This window comes from Rutidosis leptorrhynchoides, chromosome 4, assembly GCF_046630445.1.
Source record: "Rutidosis leptorrhynchoides isolate AG116_Rl617_1_P2 chromosome 4, CSIRO_AGI_Rlap_v1, whole genome shotgun sequence".
NCBI lineage: Eukaryota > Viridiplantae > Streptophyta > Magnoliopsida > Asterales > Asteraceae > Rutidosis > Rutidosis leptorrhynchoides.
The window spans coordinates 354,851,344-354,877,674 of NC_092336.1; the positions used below are offsets into that span (position 1 = coordinate 354,851,344).

The window sequence follows — 26,331 nt, forward strand, 5'->3', positions numbered from 1 at the left end:
AAAACCAGATACTCAATACATCCTGGAACGGGGAAGATGTACAAGGATCTCAAGAAACATTTTTGGTGGCCGGGTATGAAAGCCGATGTTGCTAAATACGTAGGAGAATGTTTGACGTGTTCTAAGGTCAAAGCTGAGCATCAGAAACCATCAGGTCTACTTCAACAACCCGAAATCCCGGAATGGAAATGGGAAAACATTACCATGGATTTCATCACTAAATTGCCAAGGACTGCAAGTGGTTTTGATACTATTTGGGTAATAGTTGATCGTCTCACCAAATCAGCACACTTCCTACCAATAAGAGAAGATGACAAGATGGAGAAGTTAGCACGACTGTATTTGAAGGAAGTCGTCTCCAGACATGGAATACCAATCTCTATTATCTCTGATAGGGATGGCAGATTTATTTCAAGATTCTGGCAGACATTACAGCAAGCATTAGGAACTCGTCTAGACATGAGTACTGCCTATCATCCACAAACTGATGGGCAGAGCGAAAGGACGATACAAACGCTTGAAGACATGCTACGAGCATGTGTTATTGATTTCGGAAACAGTTGGGATCGACATCTACCGTTAGCAGAATTTTCCTACAACAACAGCTACCATTCAAGCATTGAGATGGCGCCGTTTGAAGCACTTTATGGTAGAAAGTGCAGGTCTCCGATTTGTTGGAGTGAGGTGGGGGATAGACAGATTACGGGTCCGGAGATTATACAAGAAACTACCGAGAAGATCATCCAAATTCAACAACGGTTGAAAACCGCCCAAAGTCGACAAAAGAGCTACGCTGACATTAAAAGAAAAGATATAGAATTTGAAATTGGAGAGATGGTCATGCTTAAAGTTTCACCTTGGAAAGGCGTTGTTCGATTTGGTAAACGAGGGAAATTAAATCCAAGGTATATTGGACCATTCAAGATTATTGATCGTGTCGGACCAGTAGCTTACCGACTTGAGTTACCTCAACAACTCGCGGCTGTACATAACACTTTCCACGTCTCAAATTTGAAGAAATGTTTTACTAAAGAAGATCTCACTATTCCGTTAGATGAAATCCAAATCAACGAAAAACTCCAATTCATCGAAGAACCCGTCGAAATAATGGATCGTGAGGTTAAAAGACTTAAGCAAAACAAGATACCAATTGTTAAGGTTCGATGGAATGCTCGTAGAGGACCCGAGTTCACCTGGGAGCGTGAAGATCAGATGAAGAAGAAATACCCGCATCTATTTCCAGAAGATTCGTCAACACCTTCAACAGCTTAAAATTTCGGGACGAAATTTATTTAACGGGTAGGTACTGTAGTGACCCGAACTTTTCCATGTTTATATATATTAATTGAGATTGATATTTACATGATTAAATGTTTCCAACATGTTAAGCAATCAAACTTGTTAAGACTTGATTAATTGAAATAGGTTTCATATAGACAGTTGACCACCCAAGTTGACCGGTGATTCACGAACGTTAAAACTTGTAAAAAACTATATGATGACATATATATGGTTATATGTATAGTTAACATGATATTATGATAAGTAAACATATCATTAATTATATTAACAATGAACTACATATGTAAAAACAAGACTACTAACTTAATGATTTTGAAACGAGACATATATGTAACGTTTATCGTTGTAACGACATTTAATGTATATATATCATATTAAGAGATATTCGTACATCATAATATCATGATAATATAATAATTTAAAATCTCTTTTGATATTATAAACATTGGGTTAACAACATTTAACAAGATCGTTAACCTAAAGGTTTCAAAACAACACTTACATGTAACGACTAACGATGACTTAACGACTCAGTTAAAATGTATATACATGTAGTGTTTTAATATGTATTTATACACTTTTGAAAGACTTAAATACACTTATCAAAATACTTCTACTTAACAAAAATGCTTACAATTACATTCTCGTTCAGTTTCATCAACAATTCTACTCGTATGCACCCGTATTCGTACTCGTACAATACACAGCTTTTAGATGTATGTACTATTGGTATATACACTCCAATGATCAGCTCTTAGCAGCCCATGTGAGTCACCTAACACATGTGGGAACCATCATTTGGTAACTAGCATGAAATATCTCATAAGATTACAAAAATATGAGTAATCATTCATGACTTATTTACATGAAAACAAAATTACATATCCTTTATATCTAATCCATACACCAACGACCAAAAACACCTACAAACACTTTCATTCTTCAATTTTCTTCATCTAATTGAACTCTCTCAAGTTCTATCTTCAAGTTCTAAGTGTTCTTCATAAATTCCAAAAGTTCTAGTTTCATAAAATCAAGAATACTTTCAAGTTTGCTAGCTCACTTCCAATCTTGTAAGGTGATCATCCAACCTCAAGAAATCTTTGTTTCTTACAGTAGGTTATCATTCTAATACAAGGTAAAAATCATATTCAAACTTTGGTTCAATTTCTATAACTATAACAATCTTATTTCAAGTGATGATCTTACTTGAACTTGTTTTCGTGTCATGATTTTGCTTCAAGAACTTTGAGCCATCCAAGGATCCATTGAAGCTAGATCCATTTTTCTCTTTTCCAGTAGGTTCATCCAAGGAACTTAAGGTAGTAATGATGTTCATAACATCATTCGATTCATACATATAAAGCTATCTTATTCGAAGGTTTAAACTTGTAATCACTAGAACATAGTTTAGTTAATTCTAAACTTGTTCGCAAACAAAAAGTTAATCCTTCTAACTTGACTTTTAAAATCAACTAAACACATGTTCTATATCTATATGATATGCTAACTTAATGATTTAAAACCTGGAAACACGAAAAACACCGTAAAACCGGATTTACGCCGTCGTAGTAACACCGCGGGCTGTTTTGGGTTAGTTAATTAAAAACTATGATAAACTTTGATTTAAAATTTGTTATTCTGAGAAAATGATTTTTATTATGAACATGAAACTATATCCAAAAATTATGGTTAAACTCAAAGTGGAAGTATGTTTTCTAAAATGGTCATCTAGACGTCGTTCTTTCGACTGAAATGACTACCTTTACAAAAACGACTTGTAACTTATTTTTCCGACTAGAAACCTATATTTTTTTGTTTAGATTCATAAAATAGAGTTCAATATGAAACCATAGCAATTTGATTCACTCAAAACGGATTTAAAATGAAGAAGTTATGGGTAAAACAAGATTGGATAATTTTTCTCATTTTAGCTACGTGAAAATTGGTAACAAATCTATTCCAACCATAACTTAATCAACTTGTATTATATATTATGTAATCTTGAGATACCATAGACACGTATACAATGTTTCGACCTATCATGTCGACACATCTATATATATTTCGGAACAACCATAGACACTCTATATGTGAATGTTGGAGTTAGCTATACAGGGTTGAGGTTGATTCCAAAATATATATAGTTTGAGTTGTGATCAATACTGAGATACGTATACACTGGGTCGTGGATTGATTCAAGATAATATTTATCGATTTATTTCTGTACATCTAACTGTGGACAACTAGTTGTAGGTTACTAACGAGGACAGCTGACTTAATAAACTTAAAACATCAAAATATATTAAAAGTGTTGTAAATATATTTTGAACATACTTTGATATATATGTATATATTGTTATAGGTTCGTGAATCAACCAGTGGCCAAGTCTTACTTCCCGACGAAGTAAAAATCTGTGAAAGTGAGTTATAGTCCCACTTTTAAAATCTAATATTTTTGGGATGAGAATACATGCAGGTTTTATAAATGATTTACAAAATAGACACAAGTACGTGAAACTACATTCTATGGTTGAATTATCGAAATCGAATATGCCCCTTTTTATTAAGTCTGGTAATCTAAGAATTAGGGAACAGACACCCTAATTGACGCGAATCCTAAAGATAGATCTATTGGGCCTAACAAACCCCATCCAAAGTACCGGATGCTTTAGTACTTCGAAATTTATATCATATCCGAAGGGTGTCCCGGAATGATGGGGATATTCTTATATATGCATCTTGTTATTGTCGGTTACCAGGTGTTCACCATATGAATGATTTTTATCTCTATGTATGGGATGTGTATTGAAATATGAAATCTTGTGGTCTATTGTTACGATTTGATATATATAGGTTAAACCTATAACTCACCAACATTTTTGTTGACGTTTTAAGCATGTTTATTCTCAGGTGATTATTAAGAGCTTCCGCTGTCGCATACTTAAATAAGGACAAGATTTGGAGTCCATGCTTGTATGATATTGTGTAAAAACTGCATTCAAGGAACTTATTTTGTTGTAACATATTTGTATTGTAAACCATTATGTAATGGTCGTGTGTAAACAGGATATTTTAGATTATCATTATTTGATAATCTACGTAAAGCTTTTTAAACCTTTATTGATGAAATAAAGGTTATGGTTTGTTTAAAAATGAATGCAGTCTTTGAAAAACGTCTCATATAGAGGTCAAAACCTCGCAACGAAATCAATTAATATGGAACGTTTTTAACCAATAAGAACGGGACATTTCACAGGTCTGCATTAGTGTGTCTAACTGATAAGTCGATAGGATGCATTAGTGAGTCTGGACTTCGACCGTGTCTGCATGTCAAAAGTTTTGCTTATCATTTTGTGTAGAAAATTAACTACTTATCATCCTCAGGAAATTACCTGCTTATCATTTTTAGTCTAAGACACGTCTTGCTGCATTGATTTCATGAATAGTGTATAGATAAAAATTCATATCTTAGCATACCTGCTTAATCATATCTTATCGTATATGTTACTTTAAACTTTGCCTGACAAATCCCGCAAAGTCCTCCGTAATCTACGAAATCTTTTGATCTATATATATATATATATATATATATATATATATATATATATATATTCTATGTAATTAGAATACCATCCGTTAGCCAAAATCATTTCATATCGAAAAAAAAAAATCCTTTATCCAATCGTACGAAATGGAATTCGTCATCAGTTCAAGTCACTCAGATTCCGAAATGGAATCCCATTCAAGTTCCGAAAGCAGTGTGACCGGAATAGACCAACCAATCAGTCATCACCTATTATGGATGAATTGGGGATGGGTTCGTAGCCTCCTCAATCATTGGAGACAAGAAGAAGGTGATCCCTTCCATCCACCACATTTCCCTCTTGACGAAGAACCTGAAGCACTTATCGGTGAACCTGTCCGAAATACCATGTTCTCGCTCATTTCTAGAGTATCTCGTCACGATTATATATTACATCAAATTTTAGATTTTATTTATCCGCTCGTCCGAACCGACAATCACCCCGGTGTAATAGAAGAAGTCAACGAGCTTCGCGCTCGGGTAGTTGCTTTGGAGAATATGGTGCAGAGATTACAAACACCAGCAGCAGCATCAGCAGCATAACCAGTACCACCATCATCAACGCCAATAGTACCATTACCACCTCCAACTACAACGGCGTCGTAAACCTCAACTTCACAATCTGTCCCACGAGCATCAACGTCATACGCACCATAGATACCAAGGAGTACTAACAACAATAACTGACGAAGTATTAATTCATAACTTCATTGGAGAAACATTCTGCGGCGATTATGTAATCTCTAAAGTCTTAGAGATTATCTAATCTAGCCCTAACCATAAATCAGTTAAGCGAACCAAAATGATAGAAGGAAGAGTAGAAACCCTGACAAAAATGGTGTGTGATTAACAAGCTAAACTTGCTTTACCAACAGCATCAACAGTACCGTCAGCGTTACCAGCATCGTCAGTACAGTCAACATCCGAATCAACAACACTGATAACATCACAAACTCCATCAGTTCAAGAATCACTGTGGACATCATTACGAATCAATAACGTGTATATTGTATCAACGAGTTATGAAGAATTAACTCATTCCCTCTGAAGAAATTATATGTATATTATATATATATATATATATATATATATATATATATATATATATATATATATATATATATATATATATATATATATATATATATATATATATATATATATATATTGTATCAACGAGTTATGAAGAATTAACTCATTCCCTCTAAAGAAATTATATGTATATTATATATATATATATATATATATATATATATATATATATATATATATATATACATATATATACATATATATATATATATATATATATATATATATATATATATATATATATATATATATATATATATATATATATATATATATATATATTGAAATAAATCTTTCCGTGCTAAGCTATTGTGTGTGAATCTTAACTACTCGGTTAATTCATATTACAAATATGCAATAATGTACGTCCTTCGGTCGTAACTTAACCAGCGTTAACTACAATCTCTGTCGCAATTCAACAAATTCCAATTCATAATAAATCAAGTATATATTTGATTTTACACTTTCATCATCGATGTACCCGAAACTTTTCAGATAACATCATTCGTACTTTGCGAAATTCACAAGAATTCCACGAACCGAACATCATACATCAACAAATAACGAAGTATTGATTCATAATTTCAATGTCATTAAAGAAATACTGCGTAAAAGTTATGTACTTTTTAAACCCTTTAGGGATTATTCAATTCTAGTTTCAACCATAAATCAAATGAGTTTAATTTAACATTAACTCATTAAATCTATGTTACATCTGAAGAAAATATACATATATATATATATATTTTTATAAAGACTGTAATAAAATTCTTTTGTACAAAATATTAATTGTGAAATTTTTTTAACGGGTAGGTAATACCCGAGAGATATATAAATTCACAAATAATATGTTACATTCTTCGAATCTGATTTAGCAAATCATCCATTATACTCCCTACTTTCACAACAACATACATTCTTTTATAGAAATCAAAACAACCATACTCATTCAAAATCATCCATTATACTCCCTACTTTCACAACAATATACATCCTCCGCTGTGCATTTGCTCATTTTAAAGATATTACTTGGAGTCTTTCATAGCATATTTCGAAGAACGTTGCATTCGAGTCATTGAGTTCATCAAAGATTATTATTAAATCAATTTATAGTTGGTTAGTGGATATTATGAAATGGTATGCATGCCTGTCAATTTTCGATGTAAAGAAAGATTGTCTTCTAAAAACGAATGCAATGTTTGTATAATGTATCATATAGAGGTCAAATACCTCGCAATGTAATCAACTATTGTGAATCGTTTATAATGTATATGCACGGGTCCTTTCAGTCATAGTCAATGTCCAGCTGGGAGAAAGCTCGGATGATGTCATCCCCGATAGGGACGTCATAAGTAGCATCATCAAAGCTCTCCAGCATATACTGCCCACCCTCCTCCTCATCCTCCACAAGGATGGACTCTGTCGAGGGAGCACCACCGTCAGTAGAGGTGCCCACAAGGCCTGAAAACATTGCAAAATTATTAGTACACAATACATGTCATAATAAGATCAAGATAAATATGCCAGAATGTGTAAATTACCTTTGGCCTTCTTAGATCGTAGCTGAGGAAGCTCCTTGATCTTCCTCTTGATAACCGGCTGCTCTTCAGTGGCAGTCAGTGGAGGGAGGACCAAGTCGGTCCCATCTCCGGTATTTTTCTCTATGTCTTGGGGAGCGACATCCGGCTCACCTTCCGAATTCACAGGAACATTCTTAAACTGCAAGTCGTCGAGATCGCCAAAATCCATAACATTCCTGAACTCCATCACAGTCACAAACAAATAGACATGGTTAGCACAACAACAACAAACAAAGAGGCATAAACATTGGCTAGGATCAATCTCCACATTCTCCATCATAACGGATGACAGGCTTGACACTTACATCCGTCCACTGATGGCTCACTCCTCCAAACACAAGTATGGCCTCCGAGTACGGTCGTTGGGGAAATCTGAAACCTTGAATGGCTGAGATGCACGCTTTCTCGGCATCTTTCAGCTTGGGGCCTTATTAGCCCCCCTTCTTTACCTTGACCGCCCACTCACACAGGCCAACAAATCATTCTGGTAACTCTTAGCGACCAATAAAAAAGAATGACTCTCGCCATTCCTTCAAAGAAGTATCCATGTCACCGGTAAAGTTAAAAAATCCCTTCGCTTGATGGAAAACTAACCTACCTCAGACCTTGATACGGTAAAACAATACCGGAACATATGAACGATTGGGAGAATTTGGTAATAATTCAGATCCATCTCCCACATTACCAATTTCTGGTATGCATGAGGATGCAGTTGGGCAGGTGCTATTTTGTAGTAAGTAAAGAATTGAAACATAAATTCGGAATAGGGCAACTGGAAGTTGCCCACCATAATGGTTGCACTATACATGGTAAATATGTCTGGTGGAGGTTTATGTGCACGATGGTTGGCATCAGGAACCGCCAAGATATAATTGGCTAAAAAAGGGTACTTATCTACTAATTCATTGAGGTACTCATCGCACACTCGACTCATGATATCGTCAATATTTACAAAAGCCCTAGAAGACGATTCAGCGACGTTTACGCTAGTAGACGTGGAAGACTGATCCGCCATATAAATACACAAATACAACAATACACGCTAACACGGAAAAAGAAGAAGAAGAAAAGGAAAAAGAGTTACCTTTTTTCATAAAAAACTGTTTGTTAATAGAAGCAGAAGCGTTTGTGAAAGGACCCTTTCTAATCCGTTCATCGAAACTATTCGACATCTAAAGGAAAAGTTCTTAATTTTCCGCTAGCTTTCCAATGATATGCATATCTTATACCTTATCTCAACCGTATGTGTAACTAATTCGAGATTCAATATAACCTAACTAAGGGTAATATCAAAAGTACAAGCATGCATAATCCTAAATACTCGAGCACTAGTTAGGGATACACTATTAATATATATAAGTTAAGTTATGAGTGCTCACGTATCAATATTGAGATTCAATATTGCAGGAAAGGTACGTAGACGCGACGAAGATGATAAATACTAGATTGACCTCATGAGCATACCCATGATCCATAATAACCTCCATAGCTATAACCCATAATTTCCTTAGCTCTATCCCGCTCATAAAAACCGTTTTAGAAAACACGCGAGCAGAACCTCGTCGTAGTATTTTATGTATAACACTAAGAATAATAACCTTAATATTACTAGTTAAGATTAATAACAATCTTAATATTAATATTAATATTACTATTAATAATAATAATATAAATATAAATGTATACGGAGTAATAAGATATATGTGTGTGTAATCCGAGTGAAATGAATTGGATTTTATAGATTGGTCGTGTCCCAAATAGTCATGCGATTGCATGAGTTAGTAATACAGCTCATATGCACTTCTTTTCTCTTTTCTCCTGCCGACACTCACGTTTATATTACACATACATAACTTTTATATGTTATTTAATATTTATTATATTTAATCTTTAGAATTAATTAAATATTATATTATATTTACGATCATGGTAAAAATATAATTTTTACAAAAATGACGCGGTCGTGGTCTCATGACTCATGTACCACTTTCGGTTTTTCGAGCGCACTTTCGTACGTTTAGAAAACTAGCCTTTTAAGTTACGCGACGTGTACCTTTTACAAAAATTAGACTTAAATGTCAATGAATCATATTATAAGAAATGTAACTTATATTTTTGAGTGTTGTGGTCATTTGCTTCTATAAATCAGGGGTTCGTTGTTTATCAAAATATATTATTTTAATTCGAGATGTTTTATGACTAAGTTAAAATATATATATATATATATATATATATATATATATATATATATATATATATATATATATATATATATATATATATATATATATATATATATATATATATATATATATATTTAGAATTTTTAATATATATGTTTGAAACATTTATTTAATAATATAATATTTAGTCTTTAAAAATCAATTATATTTCAAAGTGCGTTTTAAATTTTATTTAGAAAATAAAATAGTACTTGTCGTTTATACTTTAAAACTTGTTTTGGCGTACTCCATCTATGTGCCTACGTTTATCAAACGTCCTAGATGAAATATCTAATTATCAATCAAGTGTTACTTAATTTGAATCTATATATGTATCTTCAATATTTGTAAACACGTTTTAAATACACGTTGTAAGTTATCTACAACCAATATTCCATCTTACGTTATTTAATCAAAGACATCTTAAATAATCGAATTCTATTATATCGTAAAGCACTTTGAACTAAATCAATTATTATGTAATTTAGTCTTCCACTAACTTTTGTCTAATTTTCGATAATAGACACCTTTGTTCTTACATACAAATTACTTTATCATTTTCCGAATATCATTAAAATGGAAAGATTTCTCAAATCAATGTGGGCCTCATAACAGGGACTCGTAATCATAATTCAATGTATCTGATTAATCAATCATTTGATATTATCTTTTAATCTTGTTGATAACTATAATAACTTGTATTGAAACAAAGTACGTTCATGTAAAGTATTATTCGTTTAACTATTTTGTTGACATTTTCAAGTTATAATATATATACACATATACATACTTAATCATATATGTTCATTTAATGGTTCGTGAATCATCAAGAATTGGTCGAGGTTAAATGGATGTATGAACATAGTTTAAAATTCTTAAGATTTAACTTAACAAACTTTGCTTATCGTGTCGGAAACATATAAAGATCAAAGTTTAAATTTGGTCAGAAATTTCCGGGTCGTCACAGTACCTACCCGTTAAAGAAATTTCATCCCCGAAATTTGATAGAGGTCGTCATGGTTAACAATGAGAATGTTATTATGACGATTATAAGCTGATACATAGAGTTTTATTCATGATTTAGAAATACGGATAGAATAATTTAATTTCTTGAAGCGTATGAATGAAGCTATCGTAAAAGAATGAAATGAGATAATAGAGATTTGCCTTATCTTTTGACGTCATCCCGATTGATCTTTGAATTAAAGAAAATCTTTGTAATCTACACAAGATTTGATTTTTCGGCGATTACAGAAATTAGGATCCGCTTCAATTTAATGCGATAATACATCTTGATTTCTTCGTCGGGTATGTTACCATAAATCTACCTCCTTCGTTTCCTTTTAACTTACACCTTCCATTATTTTTATCATTCCTATACTCAATTCCTAAATTCAAAAGATTATGAAAATGCTTAATCCAGTTCTAATCCTTGTCCTTATCCTTACTATCGCAACAATTGTTCTCCTTTTCCAACTTCCATCAGAGGAATCTGCTTACTTCTACTTTGCCTTTGGAGTTATAGTACTTATAATTCTCCCGTGTCTTTATGTTGCGATAAACATTGATATACACGGTTTGTAATTTATGTGTTGTTATCGGGCTTTATATTCTCCCTTATATTTCAATGTCCCTATTCCTGTCTCCTATAATCACTGTCATCCACAGTTAACACTCCCCCCTATTTGCTGCGATTTATACTCTAATTTCTGTTTCGGAACCTTGTCCCTCCGTTTCTTCTTCTTACGATTAAGTATCTCTTGTAATGGTCCAGAATTCTCAGATATAAGTTTCAGAATGAACATTTGTTAATGTTCTAAGAAGGGAATGGTAATGGCACGATCTCGATTTGTTAAATTACCAGAATACCCTGGAAAAGACCGAATCATCAAGAAAATATTTTTTTTTCTTGATATGATAGAGGTTAAATAGAATATAAGAGTCGTGTTACATGGCACCTGATGACGTTAGGATATGTGAATCATCACATTCCATTTAGAAACTCAGCATGAATTACTGTAATATAATGACGTTGATCAAGTGTCATTATATTATACTAACTCATGCATCAGCTTCCAACACTACTTCAAAAATATTCCTATTTTAAACTCGAAAGTTTCAGGATTTAGAAACTAAAATAGTTTCTTTTATAATGTAACACAGATAACGCGAAGAGATAAATGATTTCAGATAAGAATGGCTATGAAAATATCTTCAGAAATATGGAGGATATTTATAATGAAAGATATGATGATATCTTACAATATCTAAGATCAGAGGATGATGAAGAATATCATCCACAAGGGTATAGAGTCAGGGGCAAGGTATTCGATCATAACTTCAGCAAACACTGAATCATTTGGATTCTTTGAAGGTAGGTTCCGTCTTTGTGATTTGTCTACAGCCTTCTTCATACTTGGCTCAATTCGTTTTCCAGTTCCAATTCTTCTCTTTTTCTGAGCTCTACCAACACACTATTCTTTATCATCAAACTTTTTACTGTTACTATTGTCAACAGTTTCTGCTGTTTCATTCAGCTTTTCCAAAATTCGGAGATCTGATTCGTAGATTTGGGGTGTTTTTCAGAAACTTCACATTCGCAATCTGCAAGTCTTGAAGGTAGACGTTATATGTGTATATATAACTGTTGAAGTAGAACGCTGCGAGATTTCAAAATACTGATTGTTGATTCCCGGTAATTGGTGTGGCAATTCTTGTTACAAGACGTGGATGAGTATATGATAGGGTTTTAATAAATAAATATAATGACTTTTCGGAGAGACTGAAGTTAGAGGATAATGAAGTTGTTGGTACATTTGCTGATAATGTGGTGGAACATAAATGGTTCCCCGGTAACGATAACGTATATCACAAGGTTATAATAAGGTTAGTCTGACCGAAAAATTGAAGTTGACTTGTTGGAGCTGTGACAAAATTTGCTATTTTGAAAAGAAATCATAAGGTTATTTTTGCTAATAAATGCCAAAGGATATGCCGTGGGTACATGTTAAACTATGACTTTGGTTTCGAGAGTTTTTCAGGTATATAACTGTGGGTAATATGTGGTTGGATCATCATCTCAATTGCTCATTATTTGAAGTATCTTCAGGAATTTCAGAGGGTTTGAACACAGTTTGTAATCGTTGATATACATATGATGTTCTAGCACAGTTTTGAAGTCAAATTATAGCTTTGAAAGATATAGGAATCTAAGAATGATGATATCAGTTATATCTCGACTTGGATTTTGATTTGTTAAAATCAAAATATGTAATCTAATTTGGATGCGAATGGTTGCTTTGATCCTTACGAAAGAATGCATATCGTTGTGAAAATAGGGAGTATAATGGATAATTTGCTGAATCAGATTCGAAAGAATGTAACATTTTAATTGTGAATTCATATATATATCTCTCGGGTATTACCTACCCGTTAAAAAAATTTCACAATTAATATTTTGTACACAAGAATTTTATTACAATCTTTATGAAAATATTTATGTGTATATTTTCTTCAGATGTAATATAGATTTTAATGAGTTAATACTAAAATAAACTCATTCGATTTTTGGTTGAATTTAGATTTGAATAATCCCTACCAATTTAGTATTTCTTCAATGTAATTGAAATTATGAATCAATACTTTGCATGATATTGGCGTTCGTGAAATTCTTGTGAATTTCACAAGGTACGAATGATGTTATCGGAAAAATTTCAAGTACATCGATGATGAAAGTGCAAAATCAAATATATATTTGAATAATACACTTGATATATTATGAACTGGAATTCATTGAATTAAAACAGAGATTGTAACTAACGATGGTTAAGTCGTGAAGGATGCACATCATTGCATATTAGTAATATGAATTAACCGAGTAGTTAAGATTCACACACGATAGCTTAGTATGGAAAGATTTGTTTTGATTTAAAGATTTATATATATATAAGATATAAGTTATACATATAAATCCTTCAGTGGAAAGGAGTTAATTCTTCATAACTCGTTGATATAACATACTCGTTGTTGATTCATAACAATGTCCACAGTGATTCTTGAACTAGCTGAGCTTGTGATGTCATAGGTGCTGCTGATTCTGACGATGCTGATGGCACTGACTGTGCCGGTACTGTTGATGTTGTTGGTAAAGCAAATCTAGCTTGAAAATCATGCATCCTTCTTGTCAGGGTTTCTACTCTTCCTTCTATCATTTTGGTTCACTCATTTGATTTATGGTTAGGGCTAGAATGGATAATCTCTAAGACTTTAGAGATCATATAATCGCTGCAGAATGCTTTTCCAATTAAGTTATGAATCAAAACTTCGTCGTTTGTTGCTGTTGGTCTTCCTTGTTATCTATAGATCTTATGACGTTGATGCTCGTGGAACAGATTGTGAAGTTCAGGTTTATGACGCGGTTGTGGTTGGGGGTGGTAATGGTACTGTTGGTGTTGATGATGGTGGTACTGGTTATGCTGCTGATGCTGTTGCTGGTGTTTGTAACCTTTGCACCATGTTCTCTAAAGCCACTACCCGAGCGCGAAGCTCGTTGACTTCTTCTATTACACCGAGATGATTGTTGGTTCGAACGAATGGATAAATAAAATCTAAAATTTGATGTAGTATATAATCGTGACGAGATACTCTGGAAATGAGAGAGAAAATGGTGTTTCGGACTGGTTCGCCGGTAAGTGCTTCAGGTTCTTCTCCAAGAGGGCAATGTGGTGAATGGAAAGGATCGCCTTCCTCTTGTCTCCAATGATTGAGGAGGCTACGAATCCATCCCCAATTCATCCAGAATAGGTGATGACTGATTGGTTTATCCATTCCGGTCACGCTACTTTCAGAGCTTGAGTGGGATTCCATTTCGGAATCTGAGGAACTTGAACTAATGACGAATTCCATTTCGTACGATTGAATAAAGGATTTTTCGATATGAATTGATTTTCGAATATTGAATGGTATTCTAATTACATAGAATATCCATATATATAGAACAGAAGATTTCGTAAATCACGGAGGAATTTACGGAGTACTTCAGGCAAAGTATACAGTAACAGATACGCTAAGATATGAATTTTGTCTATACACTAGTCATGCAATTAATGCAGCAAGACGTGTCTAGACTAAGAATGATAAGCAGATAGTTTCCTAAGGATGGTAAGTAGATGATTTTCGACACAAAATGATAAGCAAAACATTTGACATGCAGACACGGTCGAATTCCAGACTCACTAATGCATCCTAACGACTTATCAGTTAGACACACTAATGTAGACCTGGTTCGCTAAGACCACCGCTCTGATACCAACTGAAAGGACCCTTTCTAATCCATCCGGACGAAGTCCATATCGAATACAAATGAATCGCAATAGTTGGTTACATTGCGAGGTATTTGACCTCTATATGATACATTTTACAAACATTGCATTCGTTTTTAAAATACAAACTTTCATTTCATCGAAGGTTGACAGGTGTGCATACCATTTCATAATATCCAAACTATAAATGACCTAAACTGTCATTTACTTATTAATAATCTCTAATGAACTTCAAGGACTCGAATGTAACGTCTTTTGAAATATGTCATGAAGGACTCCAAGTAATATCCTTAATATGAGTTAATGCACAATGGAAGATTTCTTTCAAACCTGAGAATAAACATGCTTAAAAGTGTCAACCAAAAGGTTGGTGAGTTCATTAGTTTATCTAAATCATTCATTTCCATCATTTTAATAGACCACAAGATTTTAAATATTATAATACAATGTACAGAAGTCCCATTCCAACTGTACAAAAATATCATTCATATGAAGAACACCTGGTGGAGATTCAAAATATAATAGTAACCATCTGTGCCGGTCTTACACCCCACGGTTGAATACATGTGCCTTCAAAATATAGAACCTCTGTGCCGGTCTTTACTCCCCCACGACTGAACACATGTATATAAAATATAGGACAACCGGTGCCAAAATATCATAAGTAATAAACCATCCATCCGGCTCGGGAGCTCATTCGCTCTAACCAAATAAACCGGTGATAATACGTGTCATAATAACCAATCCCAATCCCAGATAATTCTATCATAGAATGCAGTTTCGATTACTTGTGTCTATTTCGTAAAGCAGTTATAAAAATTGCGCATGTATTCTCAGCCCAAAAATATAAAGGGTAAAAAGGCAAATGAAACTCACCATACTGTATTTTGTAGTAAAAATACATATAACATCATTGAACAAGTGTAGGATTGGCCTTGGATTCACGAACCTATATTAATTATATATATTTATATGTTGGTTAAAATTTGTCTAACAATTTAGGTTATGTCATAGTGTACCACAATCCTAATGCTCGAGTCTAATATGCAAAAGTCACTAAAAGTCAATTTAACTCAAATGATTTCCAAAATTTATACATGATTATTATATAGTTTAAATATTGTCGTTTTATATTTTTAAATATTTTTAAAAGATTTATTAGAGTAAATAATATAATTGATTTATTAATAAATAAAATTTTATATAATAATATACTTTTATATATCTTAAATAATAAAATTTATAAAGTTCATTTAATATCATAAAAATATTATGATAGGTTTTAATAAGGTAATTATATTATACGTAATAAAATATCTTTGTGTTACATATTTATTTGGTAAAATATCATTGATAATAATATTAAGTAAAAATTGTATTTATTTTGTAATAATAATTCTTATTATTCTATTAATAAAGATATCAATATTTTTATTTACTAAACGTGATATTATGATAAAACGATAATTCTGATTATGATAACTTTAATATTTATGATACTTTTTAATATTAACTTTAAAATAATAATTTTATTTAAAAATGGTAATATTAATGATATTTTATAATAATAATGACATTTCTATTATAAATGATATTTTTAGTAAAAATATTAATAATACTTTTAATAATAATAAAATGATAAAAATAATAAGAACGCTAATTTTTATCTAAATCAATATCTTACAATATTTTAATTTCATCATGATACTTATACTCATTATTTCCTAATTAATTCGTTTAATAGTTTTTAATCGTCTTTTATATCATGTTCATATTAATGATAATAATAGTAATCATAATAATTAGGTGTTACTATTATTAGTTTTTAATTGTAATAATCCTAATGATAATAAATATTATAATAATATTAGTGATAATACTTAATTATAACTTTAACGATAATAACGTTAGTAATAATAATAAAAATAACAATTTTTTTTAATGATAATACTTTTTATTGATAATGGTACTAATAATAATAATAATAATAATAATAATAATAATAATAATAATAATAATAATAATAATAATAATAATAATAATAATAATAATAATAATAATAATAATAATAATAATCATAATAATAATCATAATAATAGTAATTTGATAAAAACAAGAACGACGATAATAACGACGATAATAATAATCATTTTTAATAATAATATCAAAAATTCAATTGGCTATAACTTCTAATCCGTTCATCGAAACTATTCGACATCTAAAGGAAAAGTTCTTAATTTTCCGCTAGCTTTCCAATGATATGCATATCTTATACCTTATCTCAACCGTAGGTGTAACTAATTCGAGATTCAATATAACCTAACTAAGGGTAATATCAAAAGTACAAGCATGCATAATCCTAAATACTCGAGCACTAGTTAGGGATACACTATTAATATATATAAGTTAAGTTATGAGTGCTCACGTATCAATATTGAGATTCAATATTGCAGGAAAGGTACGTAGACGCGACGAAGATGATAAATACTAGATTGACCTCATGAGCATACCCATGATCCATAATAACCTCAATAGCTATAACCCATAATTTCCTTAGCTCTATCCCGCTCATAAAAACCGTTTTAGAAAACACGCGAGCAGAACCTCGTCGTAGTATTTTATGTATAACACTAAGAATAATAACCTTAATATTACTAGTTAAGATTAATAACAATCTTAATATTAATATTAATATTAATAATAATAATATAAATATAAATGTATACGGAGTAATAAGATATATGTGTGTGTAATCCGAGTGAAATGAATTGGATTTTATAGATTGGTCGTGTCCCAAATAGTCATGCGATTGCATGAGTTAGTAATACAGCTCATATGCACTTCTTTTCTCTTTTCTCCTGCCGACACTCACGTTTATATTACACATACATAACTTTTATATGTTATTTAATATTTATTATATTTAATCTTTAGAATTAATTAAATATTATATTATATTTACGATCATGGTAAAAATATAATTTTTACAAAAATGACGCGGTCGTGGTCTCACGACTCATGTACCACTTTCGGTTTTTCAAGCGCACTTTCGTACGTTTAGAAAACTAGCCTTTTACGTTACGCGACGTGTACCTTTTACAAAAATTAGACTTAAATGTCAATGAATCATATTATAAGAAATGTAACTTATATTTTTGAGTGTTGTGGTCATTTGCTTCTATAAATCAGGGGTTCGTTGTTTATCAAAATATATTATTTTAATTCGAGACGTTTTATGACTAAGTTAAAATATATATATATATATATATATATATATATATATATATATATATATATATATATATATATATATATATATATATATATATATATATATATATATATATATATATATATATATATATATATATATATATAGAGAGAGAGAGAGAGAATTTTTAATATATATGTTTGAAACATTTATTTAATAATATAATATTTAGTCTTTAAAAATCAATTATATTTCAAAGTGCGTTTTAAATTTTATTTAGAAAATAAAATAATACTTGTCGTTTATACTTTAAAACTTGTTTTGGCGTACTCCATCTATGCGCCTACGTTTATCAAACGTCCTAGATGACATATCTAATTATCAATCAAGTGTTACTTAATTTGAATCTATATATGTATCTTCAATATTTGTAAACACGTTTTAAATACACGTTGTAAGTTATCTACAACCAATATTCCATCTTACGTTATTTAATCAAAGACATCTTAAATAATCGAATTCTATTATATCGTAAAGCATTTTGAACTAAATCAATTATTATGTAATTTAGTCTTCCACTAACTTTTGTCTAATTTTCGATAATAGACACCTTTGTTCTTACATACAAATTACTTTATCATTTTCCGAATATCGTTAAAATGGAAAGATTTCTCAAATCAATGTGGACCTCATAACATGGACTCGTAATCATAATTCAATGTATCTGATTAATCAATCATTTGATATTATCTTTTAATCTTGTTGATAACTATAATAACTTGTATTGAAACAAAGTACGTTCATGTAAAGTATTATTCGTTTAACTATTTTGTTGACATTTTCAAGTTATAATATATATACACATATACATACTTAATCATATATGTTCATTTAATGGTTCGTGAATCATCGAGAATTGGTCGAGGTTAAATGGATGTATGACATAGTTTAAAATTCTTAAGATTTAACTTAACAAACTTTGCTTATCGTGTCTGAAACATATAAAGATCAAAGTTTAAATTTGGTCGGAAATTTCTGGGTCGTCACAGTTTGCAGATACGAAAGTTGTAAAAATTGAGAAGAACGAGAAAGATGGCTATTTATAGGTTTAAAGGAATTCGATCCAGCGGTCAAGATTAGAGATGGATCCTTAAAACAGTAATGATTAAAATTGTAAAAAGTTGTTCCTCGAACACCGTTTTAAAAAGTTAAAAAATGGAAAAAAACACAAAAGGGGGGCGTGTCTACAGAAACTGTCTTTTCAAACTGCCAAGCATTTAATACACATCCAATCAGCAACGTGGGTTCATTTTTGAAGTTTGATAAAGGCATCCGTTCTGGTTACCATCACCAAACTAGGGGGACTTGATGATACGTATAAAGGTCCGTATCAAAAAGGCACATTATTAACAACATTCCGCCTAGAACATAACCGGCGTGAACCGTCCCGGTCAAAGAACCTCTTCCCGGCTCCACTCCAGTAAGCAGACCAGGAGGTTATTTATACACACCCAGGAAGACGGGTCCCGGACAAAGCCTGACAGTGACGTCACATAAAGCCCATCCTACTCGGACCTAAACCACTTATCCGGGTACAAAACATTGGGAAACTATGAACCATATTACCAAATAAAGGCCTACTGAACCAAGTACATTGGGCACCCGATAATCTCCACACAATCACTTATGAACCAGTGCAATCTTACATGGTCAAGAGAATACCGTGAAGAAGCACTTGAAACAAACATCAGGTAAAATCCTTTTACCTAAACAAGAGTAATATTCATCCGTCACACTATAGAAGGATTCATCACACTCTCTCGAAGTAACTGTATCTCTTCAAAATAAGTGCCAAGTCCCGGAACAAACACTTAGTCCCGGAACAAACATACAGTCCCGTAACAGCCACATGATCCTGAAACAAACAAAAGGGTTGCACGCAACGTCAGCCCACGAATCTAGGAAAGTTTGTTAGGATCTGTTCCTTATTCCAATGAAAGGGACAGGTGCCACGTTAACCCTCGAAATTAGTGAAGTTTGTTATAACCATGAAAGGGACATATGCCACGTCATCATTCCATCATAACACCTATAAATACATACAAAAGATCATTCATCACAAAATACTGGATGCATTAATGTTACTCTACCCAAATTCCTTACTGTAACATTCTCCAGCTGAAAATACAACTCCGATTGAGATTCTGATCGATATCGGAGTTAATCTTCATTCTTAGATATAAACTTATTTGACCTAAATCGAATAAGGTTAATTTCATCGATTGTTTTACGCCCTTGGAATCCATATTCCAAATCAGGGTTGGCATAGTTATTGGAGATAAAACATTCGATCCACTCTTTTCCACTAATCGAGCACTCAAATCCAAAATCTATCTCATCAATCACGATTTTGGTTTAATCATCGACCTTTTTTGTACTGGTGGACTCATCATGTGTCTTTGACATAATTATGCGAACGGTCCATGTGGGTTGTTCAAATTTTTAGTTCAGTCTCTAAATTTTCTTTCTTACTAGAACGGCCCTCGTGATTTGTAAATCATGCATGGACAATCCGAGACACTGACGATCATCAACTATTCTATTAAAATTGGTCTCATGTCTGGCACATGAGGATAAATCAATGTTTTTTTCTTTCTATTCTCTTTATATAAATAAATAAAAACTTACACTACATGTTATAGTAATGAGTGGTGGGGCTTGCACGCGTTGCTGAGAGAAATAATTTTGATCTATAATTTAAATATTTTTCAGAAGTAGAGATGACTTGCACATCGTGGTGAAAATTGTTAGTGCTAAATATACTTCATATATCGAGAATTAATACAAACCTTCTATCAAATGAAAACGAACAATATTTAAGAATATATAATCTAAAATTTTTTTTAAAAGAAATATAGGAAAGTAATGGCATATTAAGTGGTCTGAGAAATTAAAGGGTGGGCTAATCAGTCTGAAGACCATCACGTAGCATTAAACTAAGTGGAGAAAAAATTATATGGTGCCGAGAATCGAACTTTGGTTGCTCCGTAAAACAACACGATATACATGAATAAAATATTAAATAAATTATTTAACCCATACAAAATAACATGAATAATTAAAACGACAAAAATCAATGCATGTATTATTAGTATATATTACAGTGTTACATATAATTGTCAGGCTGTAGCACTTGGAATTGATCACTCCGCTCTTTTAAGCATTTGCAGTTTTTACTTTACTTATAATATCGCTTTATTTACTTGTAAGATAATTCGTATTTCTTTTATGGTTGCAATAAGTAGTCATTTGAATATGACTTATGAATTTAATTTATTTTGCAATTAAAAAATTTAATTTTTTGAATAGATGTGTTTGGTTACATTTTGACGCACAATATGATAGCAATTACGTGCATCCTGCCTCCTTAAGGGATGATCTCTAGCTCCCGCGTGGCAGAAGCCTGTTTGGTTACAAGGCTAGATTTTAGGGTGGGTAACAGACATTGGTTTGTCTAGACCAACACACTCTCGCAGACTAGAAGACTGCAAGTCATGACTATAAACAAAAAACATTGGGGTTGCTTGCCTACTAACCTAAGTGTTGGTTCATATGGAAGACTCTAAATATTTTACTTGGTAATGCAATGAAAAGCGTTGACTATGTGCACAATAGTTTGGCGTCAGTTAGCATTATTAAATTTGGAGTATAAACGAGTATACATTAGCTTGTATGCAAATAATAATTTAAGTTTTGAGAACTTAAAACGCCTATTGACGCGAACAATACAATAAGTAAAGATATTGAGTTACTTTACTTATAAACTAATTGCATAAACCAAAGATATAATGCATAATATTGACGAGATTGTACGATTAAAAAATAAGTACACATAGCACAAATATTCATTGGCACACAGGCCATTACAATAAAAGAAACTTAAACTACGAACAAGAAAATAAAGGGGTGGCTAATCGGGAACGGAGCCCTACACTAATGGTAACAATCATTCGAACACTCGCACGCATTGATCAGGCGGATTTCCCCATGTAAACATAAAAAATACTAAAAGGTGGGGAGCTTACCCTTACCGTTAAAAGTACCTCACCAAGCGCACTAATAATGAGTGCACCCCCTGGAGTAGTGAGCACAAGGGGCCAAAAGCATCTAAAGAAGCCTGCTCATGGCGCACCCAGGATCCCCACGCTTCAAGCAAAAAAACCTCACACGATGCCTCACCAAGCGCATCCCATGATCCCACACCGCGAGCAACAGCTCGCACATCTAAAGCTTCATTCCAATGAGATCCTGCACAGAAATTGCAGGATTAGAGGTTGCATCGATAAGGGATTGAATGGCGATGTTCTCCAGCACCTTGCTAGACTTGACTACTTTCCAGTGCCTTGCTAGACTCAACTACTTTTTTGAAAGCGTCATCTTCAAGTTGGTCAGTAATGATTTGAGGAACTGATGGGGGAACTTCAATATTTTTCGAGATCAAATCCCAAAATCTCACCCTTTCTAGTGCTTTGGCTCCTTAGAGAGCATAAGTGTAAAGCTCAGTAACGATAAAAGCACCAAGAACATGGGTTGTAATCGTTGGAATCGCAGTCCTGAGATCGGTATAATTCTTTCTCATGGCATCACGGCCTGCTGTAGCAGTTAACCTGTGCAGTGAGATCATTCTTCTCAAAAGTAAGCAAGTCAAGATTGGAGTTGGCAACAGTGAGCTCCTCCCTAAGTACCATGTTCTCCTCCTCATAATCAACTTGTGAAGATAACAAATCGACTTTCTCTTTCTTTAACATTTCAAGAGTGGCTTCAACTGTTTTCAGCGCTTCATTGGACACTTTCAGCTAGGTCTCCAAAAGTTGCACCCTTATCTACAATTGTTCGGTCATGTGAAGACTGGTTCGATGCGTGCACTCAGTATTCAACATGTCGCAGTCCCTGGCCCAAGTCAAGAATGATAGCTGCGTATCAAAATATAACTTCTGCTCTGGAGTCATCTTTTCTAAATCCTGCCTGATACCAGCAGGAGCGCACCCTTGCATATACAAATTTTGCTCATGTGTGGTGCGCCTCAAGGCATTTAGCATCAAAGCTAAGTTGTCCATATGAATATCAACATAAAGGTTGATGTTCAGTATTGGAGCTCGTGTTTTGCGCCCGGTTTCAACTCAGCCAGTAGAAGGGGTTAGCAGTAATGGAGCGATGACAACAAGAGGAGTTGGAGTTACAGGTTGTGCAATAACAGATGGGGGCGCAGGAATAACAGGGTGCGCAGAGGTAACAGAGGGAGTAGCAGCAGCAGAGGGATCTACATCTTCGTCAAATTGAACAACTGGCAACATGGAAATCATAATCAGGCGCACAAGACGTGTAAAGGTAAACTTTAGTGATTAAAACAAAGTGCAATAGTAATATTATACCTTCAGACGAGCGCGCGGTCTTGTTTTTCTTAATCAGAGTATTAAGGCGCACGGATGATCAGCACCTGAAAGAAGCTTCATCCACCTCCACACCACCTTGCAGAGCTTCAGAAGCATTTACACAGACATCTTGATCGACAGCTTCTTTTTTGATCGTGTAACCCTTGAAATCATCCTCAACAAGAATCCCTCAAACATTCATCTCCGCAAAAATGACACAAATAGGTTAGCATGCATTACAGTAAATCATTTATTTCAAATGATTTAAGCAATAAAAATTATACCTTTTCCCCTAAAAAGGATGACTGGGCTAATAATAGCAAATGGCCAAAAGGCTAAAATTCCAGTGAGATTCAAAACTTAATTGAGATAAACGCATAATTTGAGCTTTTGGTCGGAGCACTGGTTGAACAAATCCTATTCAGCCTGATTCATGGGAGGGGGTCTGTTTAAAGAGGTGTTCGAACCAGTATGCCATTGGAGGATATTTGCAAATTCATGAGGAATGAACTTGTTGCTGACGAAATAGAAAGTGTCTTTCCAGGAATTTTGTAAACCTTTTCTGACCGGCTGATATCGGCTAAAAAGTCATGTTTTTACCCCCCGTTATTGAGTCCCAAAAGCTTAAAGTTCAAAACTTTGTCAGAAAAATAATTGTTTTTCACTTAAATTTGTAGATAAAGTAATTACGAAGATGATGTAAAAAGAATCAAGAGAAACGGAGCTAAAACGAAGATTCTAGAGCAAAAATGGTGCAAGACAAGAAATCAAGTTACGATCCAGTAAAATCAGCTGACCAGGCAAGCCAAATGGCTTGCCAAACGGCCAGGTTAAATGGCCCCTGCAAACGGCATGGTCTGGCAAACGGCCCCTGCAAACGGTCTGCCAGCCATTTGCAGGGAAATTCTAAGTCTATTTAAAGGCTTTTTGTCATCTAATTTCAACACACCTCTCCTCATTCTCTCACTACAATACACTTTCTCTCACTAGAGCCTTCAAGGCCTTCTCACCTCCAAGCGGGAAATTAAGTACCCGGAGGCGAACACTAAAGATTGTAATAGGTGAGACGACCCGTCCTAATTCATAAGGACGAATACAATAACATATGATTACATTGCGAGGTATTTGACCTCTAAATGATACATTTTACAAACATTGCATTCGTTTTTAAAAGTCAAACTTACATTACATCGAAAGTTAACAGGCATGCATACCATTTCATATTATATTAACTATCAATGACTTAATAATAATCTTGTTGAACTCAATGACTCGAATGCAACGTCTTTTGAAATATGTCATGAATGACTCCAAGTAATATCTTTAAAATGCGCAAATGCACAGCGAACGATTTCTTTAATACCTGAGAATAAACATATTCTAAAAGTGCCAACCAAAAGGTTGGTGAGTTCATTAGTTTTTCATAATCAATCATTTTCAATAATATAATAGACCACAAGATACTCATATTTTGAAAACAATCTGTGCAGGTCTGCTCACTGCTGTAAAAATCATTCATATGAAGAACACCGAAAAATGCAAAACAATCTCACCAACGGTAGCTAATGCATCGTGCAATGCAAAAATTTCTCACCGAGGGAAATACAATACAATCACGCCAACGGTAGCTAATGCATCGTGCAATGCAAAAATTTCTCACCGAGGGAAATACAATACAATCTCACCAACGGTAGCTAATGCATCGTGCAATGCAAAAATTTCTCACAGAGGGAAATACAATACAATCTCACCAATGGTAGCTAATGCATCGTGCAATGCAAAAATTTCTCACCGAGGGAAATACAATACAATCTCACCAACGGAAGCTAATGCATCGTGCAATGCAAAAATTTCTCACCGAGGAAAATACAATACAATCTCACCAACGGTAGCTAATGCATCGTGCAATGCAAAAATTTCTCACCGGGGGTAGCTAATGCAAAACAATCTCACCAACGGTAGCTAATGCATCGTGCAAAGCAAAAATTCCAAAATATCATCATAAATATCATCGATATTTCTAAGGATATTTTCATAAATAATCTTGCCCGATATTAATTATCTCTCTGCTCTATCTGTGTTATATTATAAAAGAAACTGTTTTAGTTTCTAAAATTCTGAAAAATTCGAATTTGAATTATGAATGATTTTGAAGTAGTGTTGGAAATTGATGCATGAGTTAGTATAATATAATGATACTTGATCAACATGATTATATTACAGTAAGTCATGCTGAGTTTCTAATGGAACGTGATGATTCACAGATTATAAAGTCATCATGTGTCATGTTACACGACTCTTACATTCTATCTAATATATAAACGTATCAAGAACATAAATTCCTTATAGTCCTATCTTTTCTCCTGAAATCTGGTGACTTAACCAATCAAGATCGTGCTATTACAATCTCTCTCTTAGAACATTTGCTATGTTCATCCGAAATTACATACCTAAGAATTCTGGACCATTACTCGCTTGACTTAAAAGTCGGGAAGAGAAGACAAGAGCATGAAACTCCGATATATAAGGGATAATATATAGCCCAATGACAACACTGAAATTACAAACCGTGTATATTAATATGA

At 33.1% G+C, this 26,331-nt stretch overlaps 1 protein-coding gene across 1 annotated transcript in view; it reads right to left on the minus strand.

Annotated features, from left to right (window-relative positions):
• Positions 1-23,494: 23,494 nt before the first annotated feature.
• LOC139841779 (uncharacterized) overlaps positions 23,495-26,331 on the minus strand; it is a 44,802-nt gene continuing 41,965 nt past the window's right edge. Inside the window, exons 3-5 of the mRNA XM_071831981.1 lie at positions 24,031-24,081; positions 23,832-23,935; positions 23,495-23,707 (exon numbers count right to left, since the gene is read on the minus strand). Of these exons, the coding sequence (XP_071688082.1) occupies positions 23,495-23,707; positions 23,832-23,935; positions 24,031-24,081 (368 nt within the window). The remainder of the gene's footprint in view (positions 23,708-23,831; positions 23,936-24,030; positions 24,082-26,331) is intronic.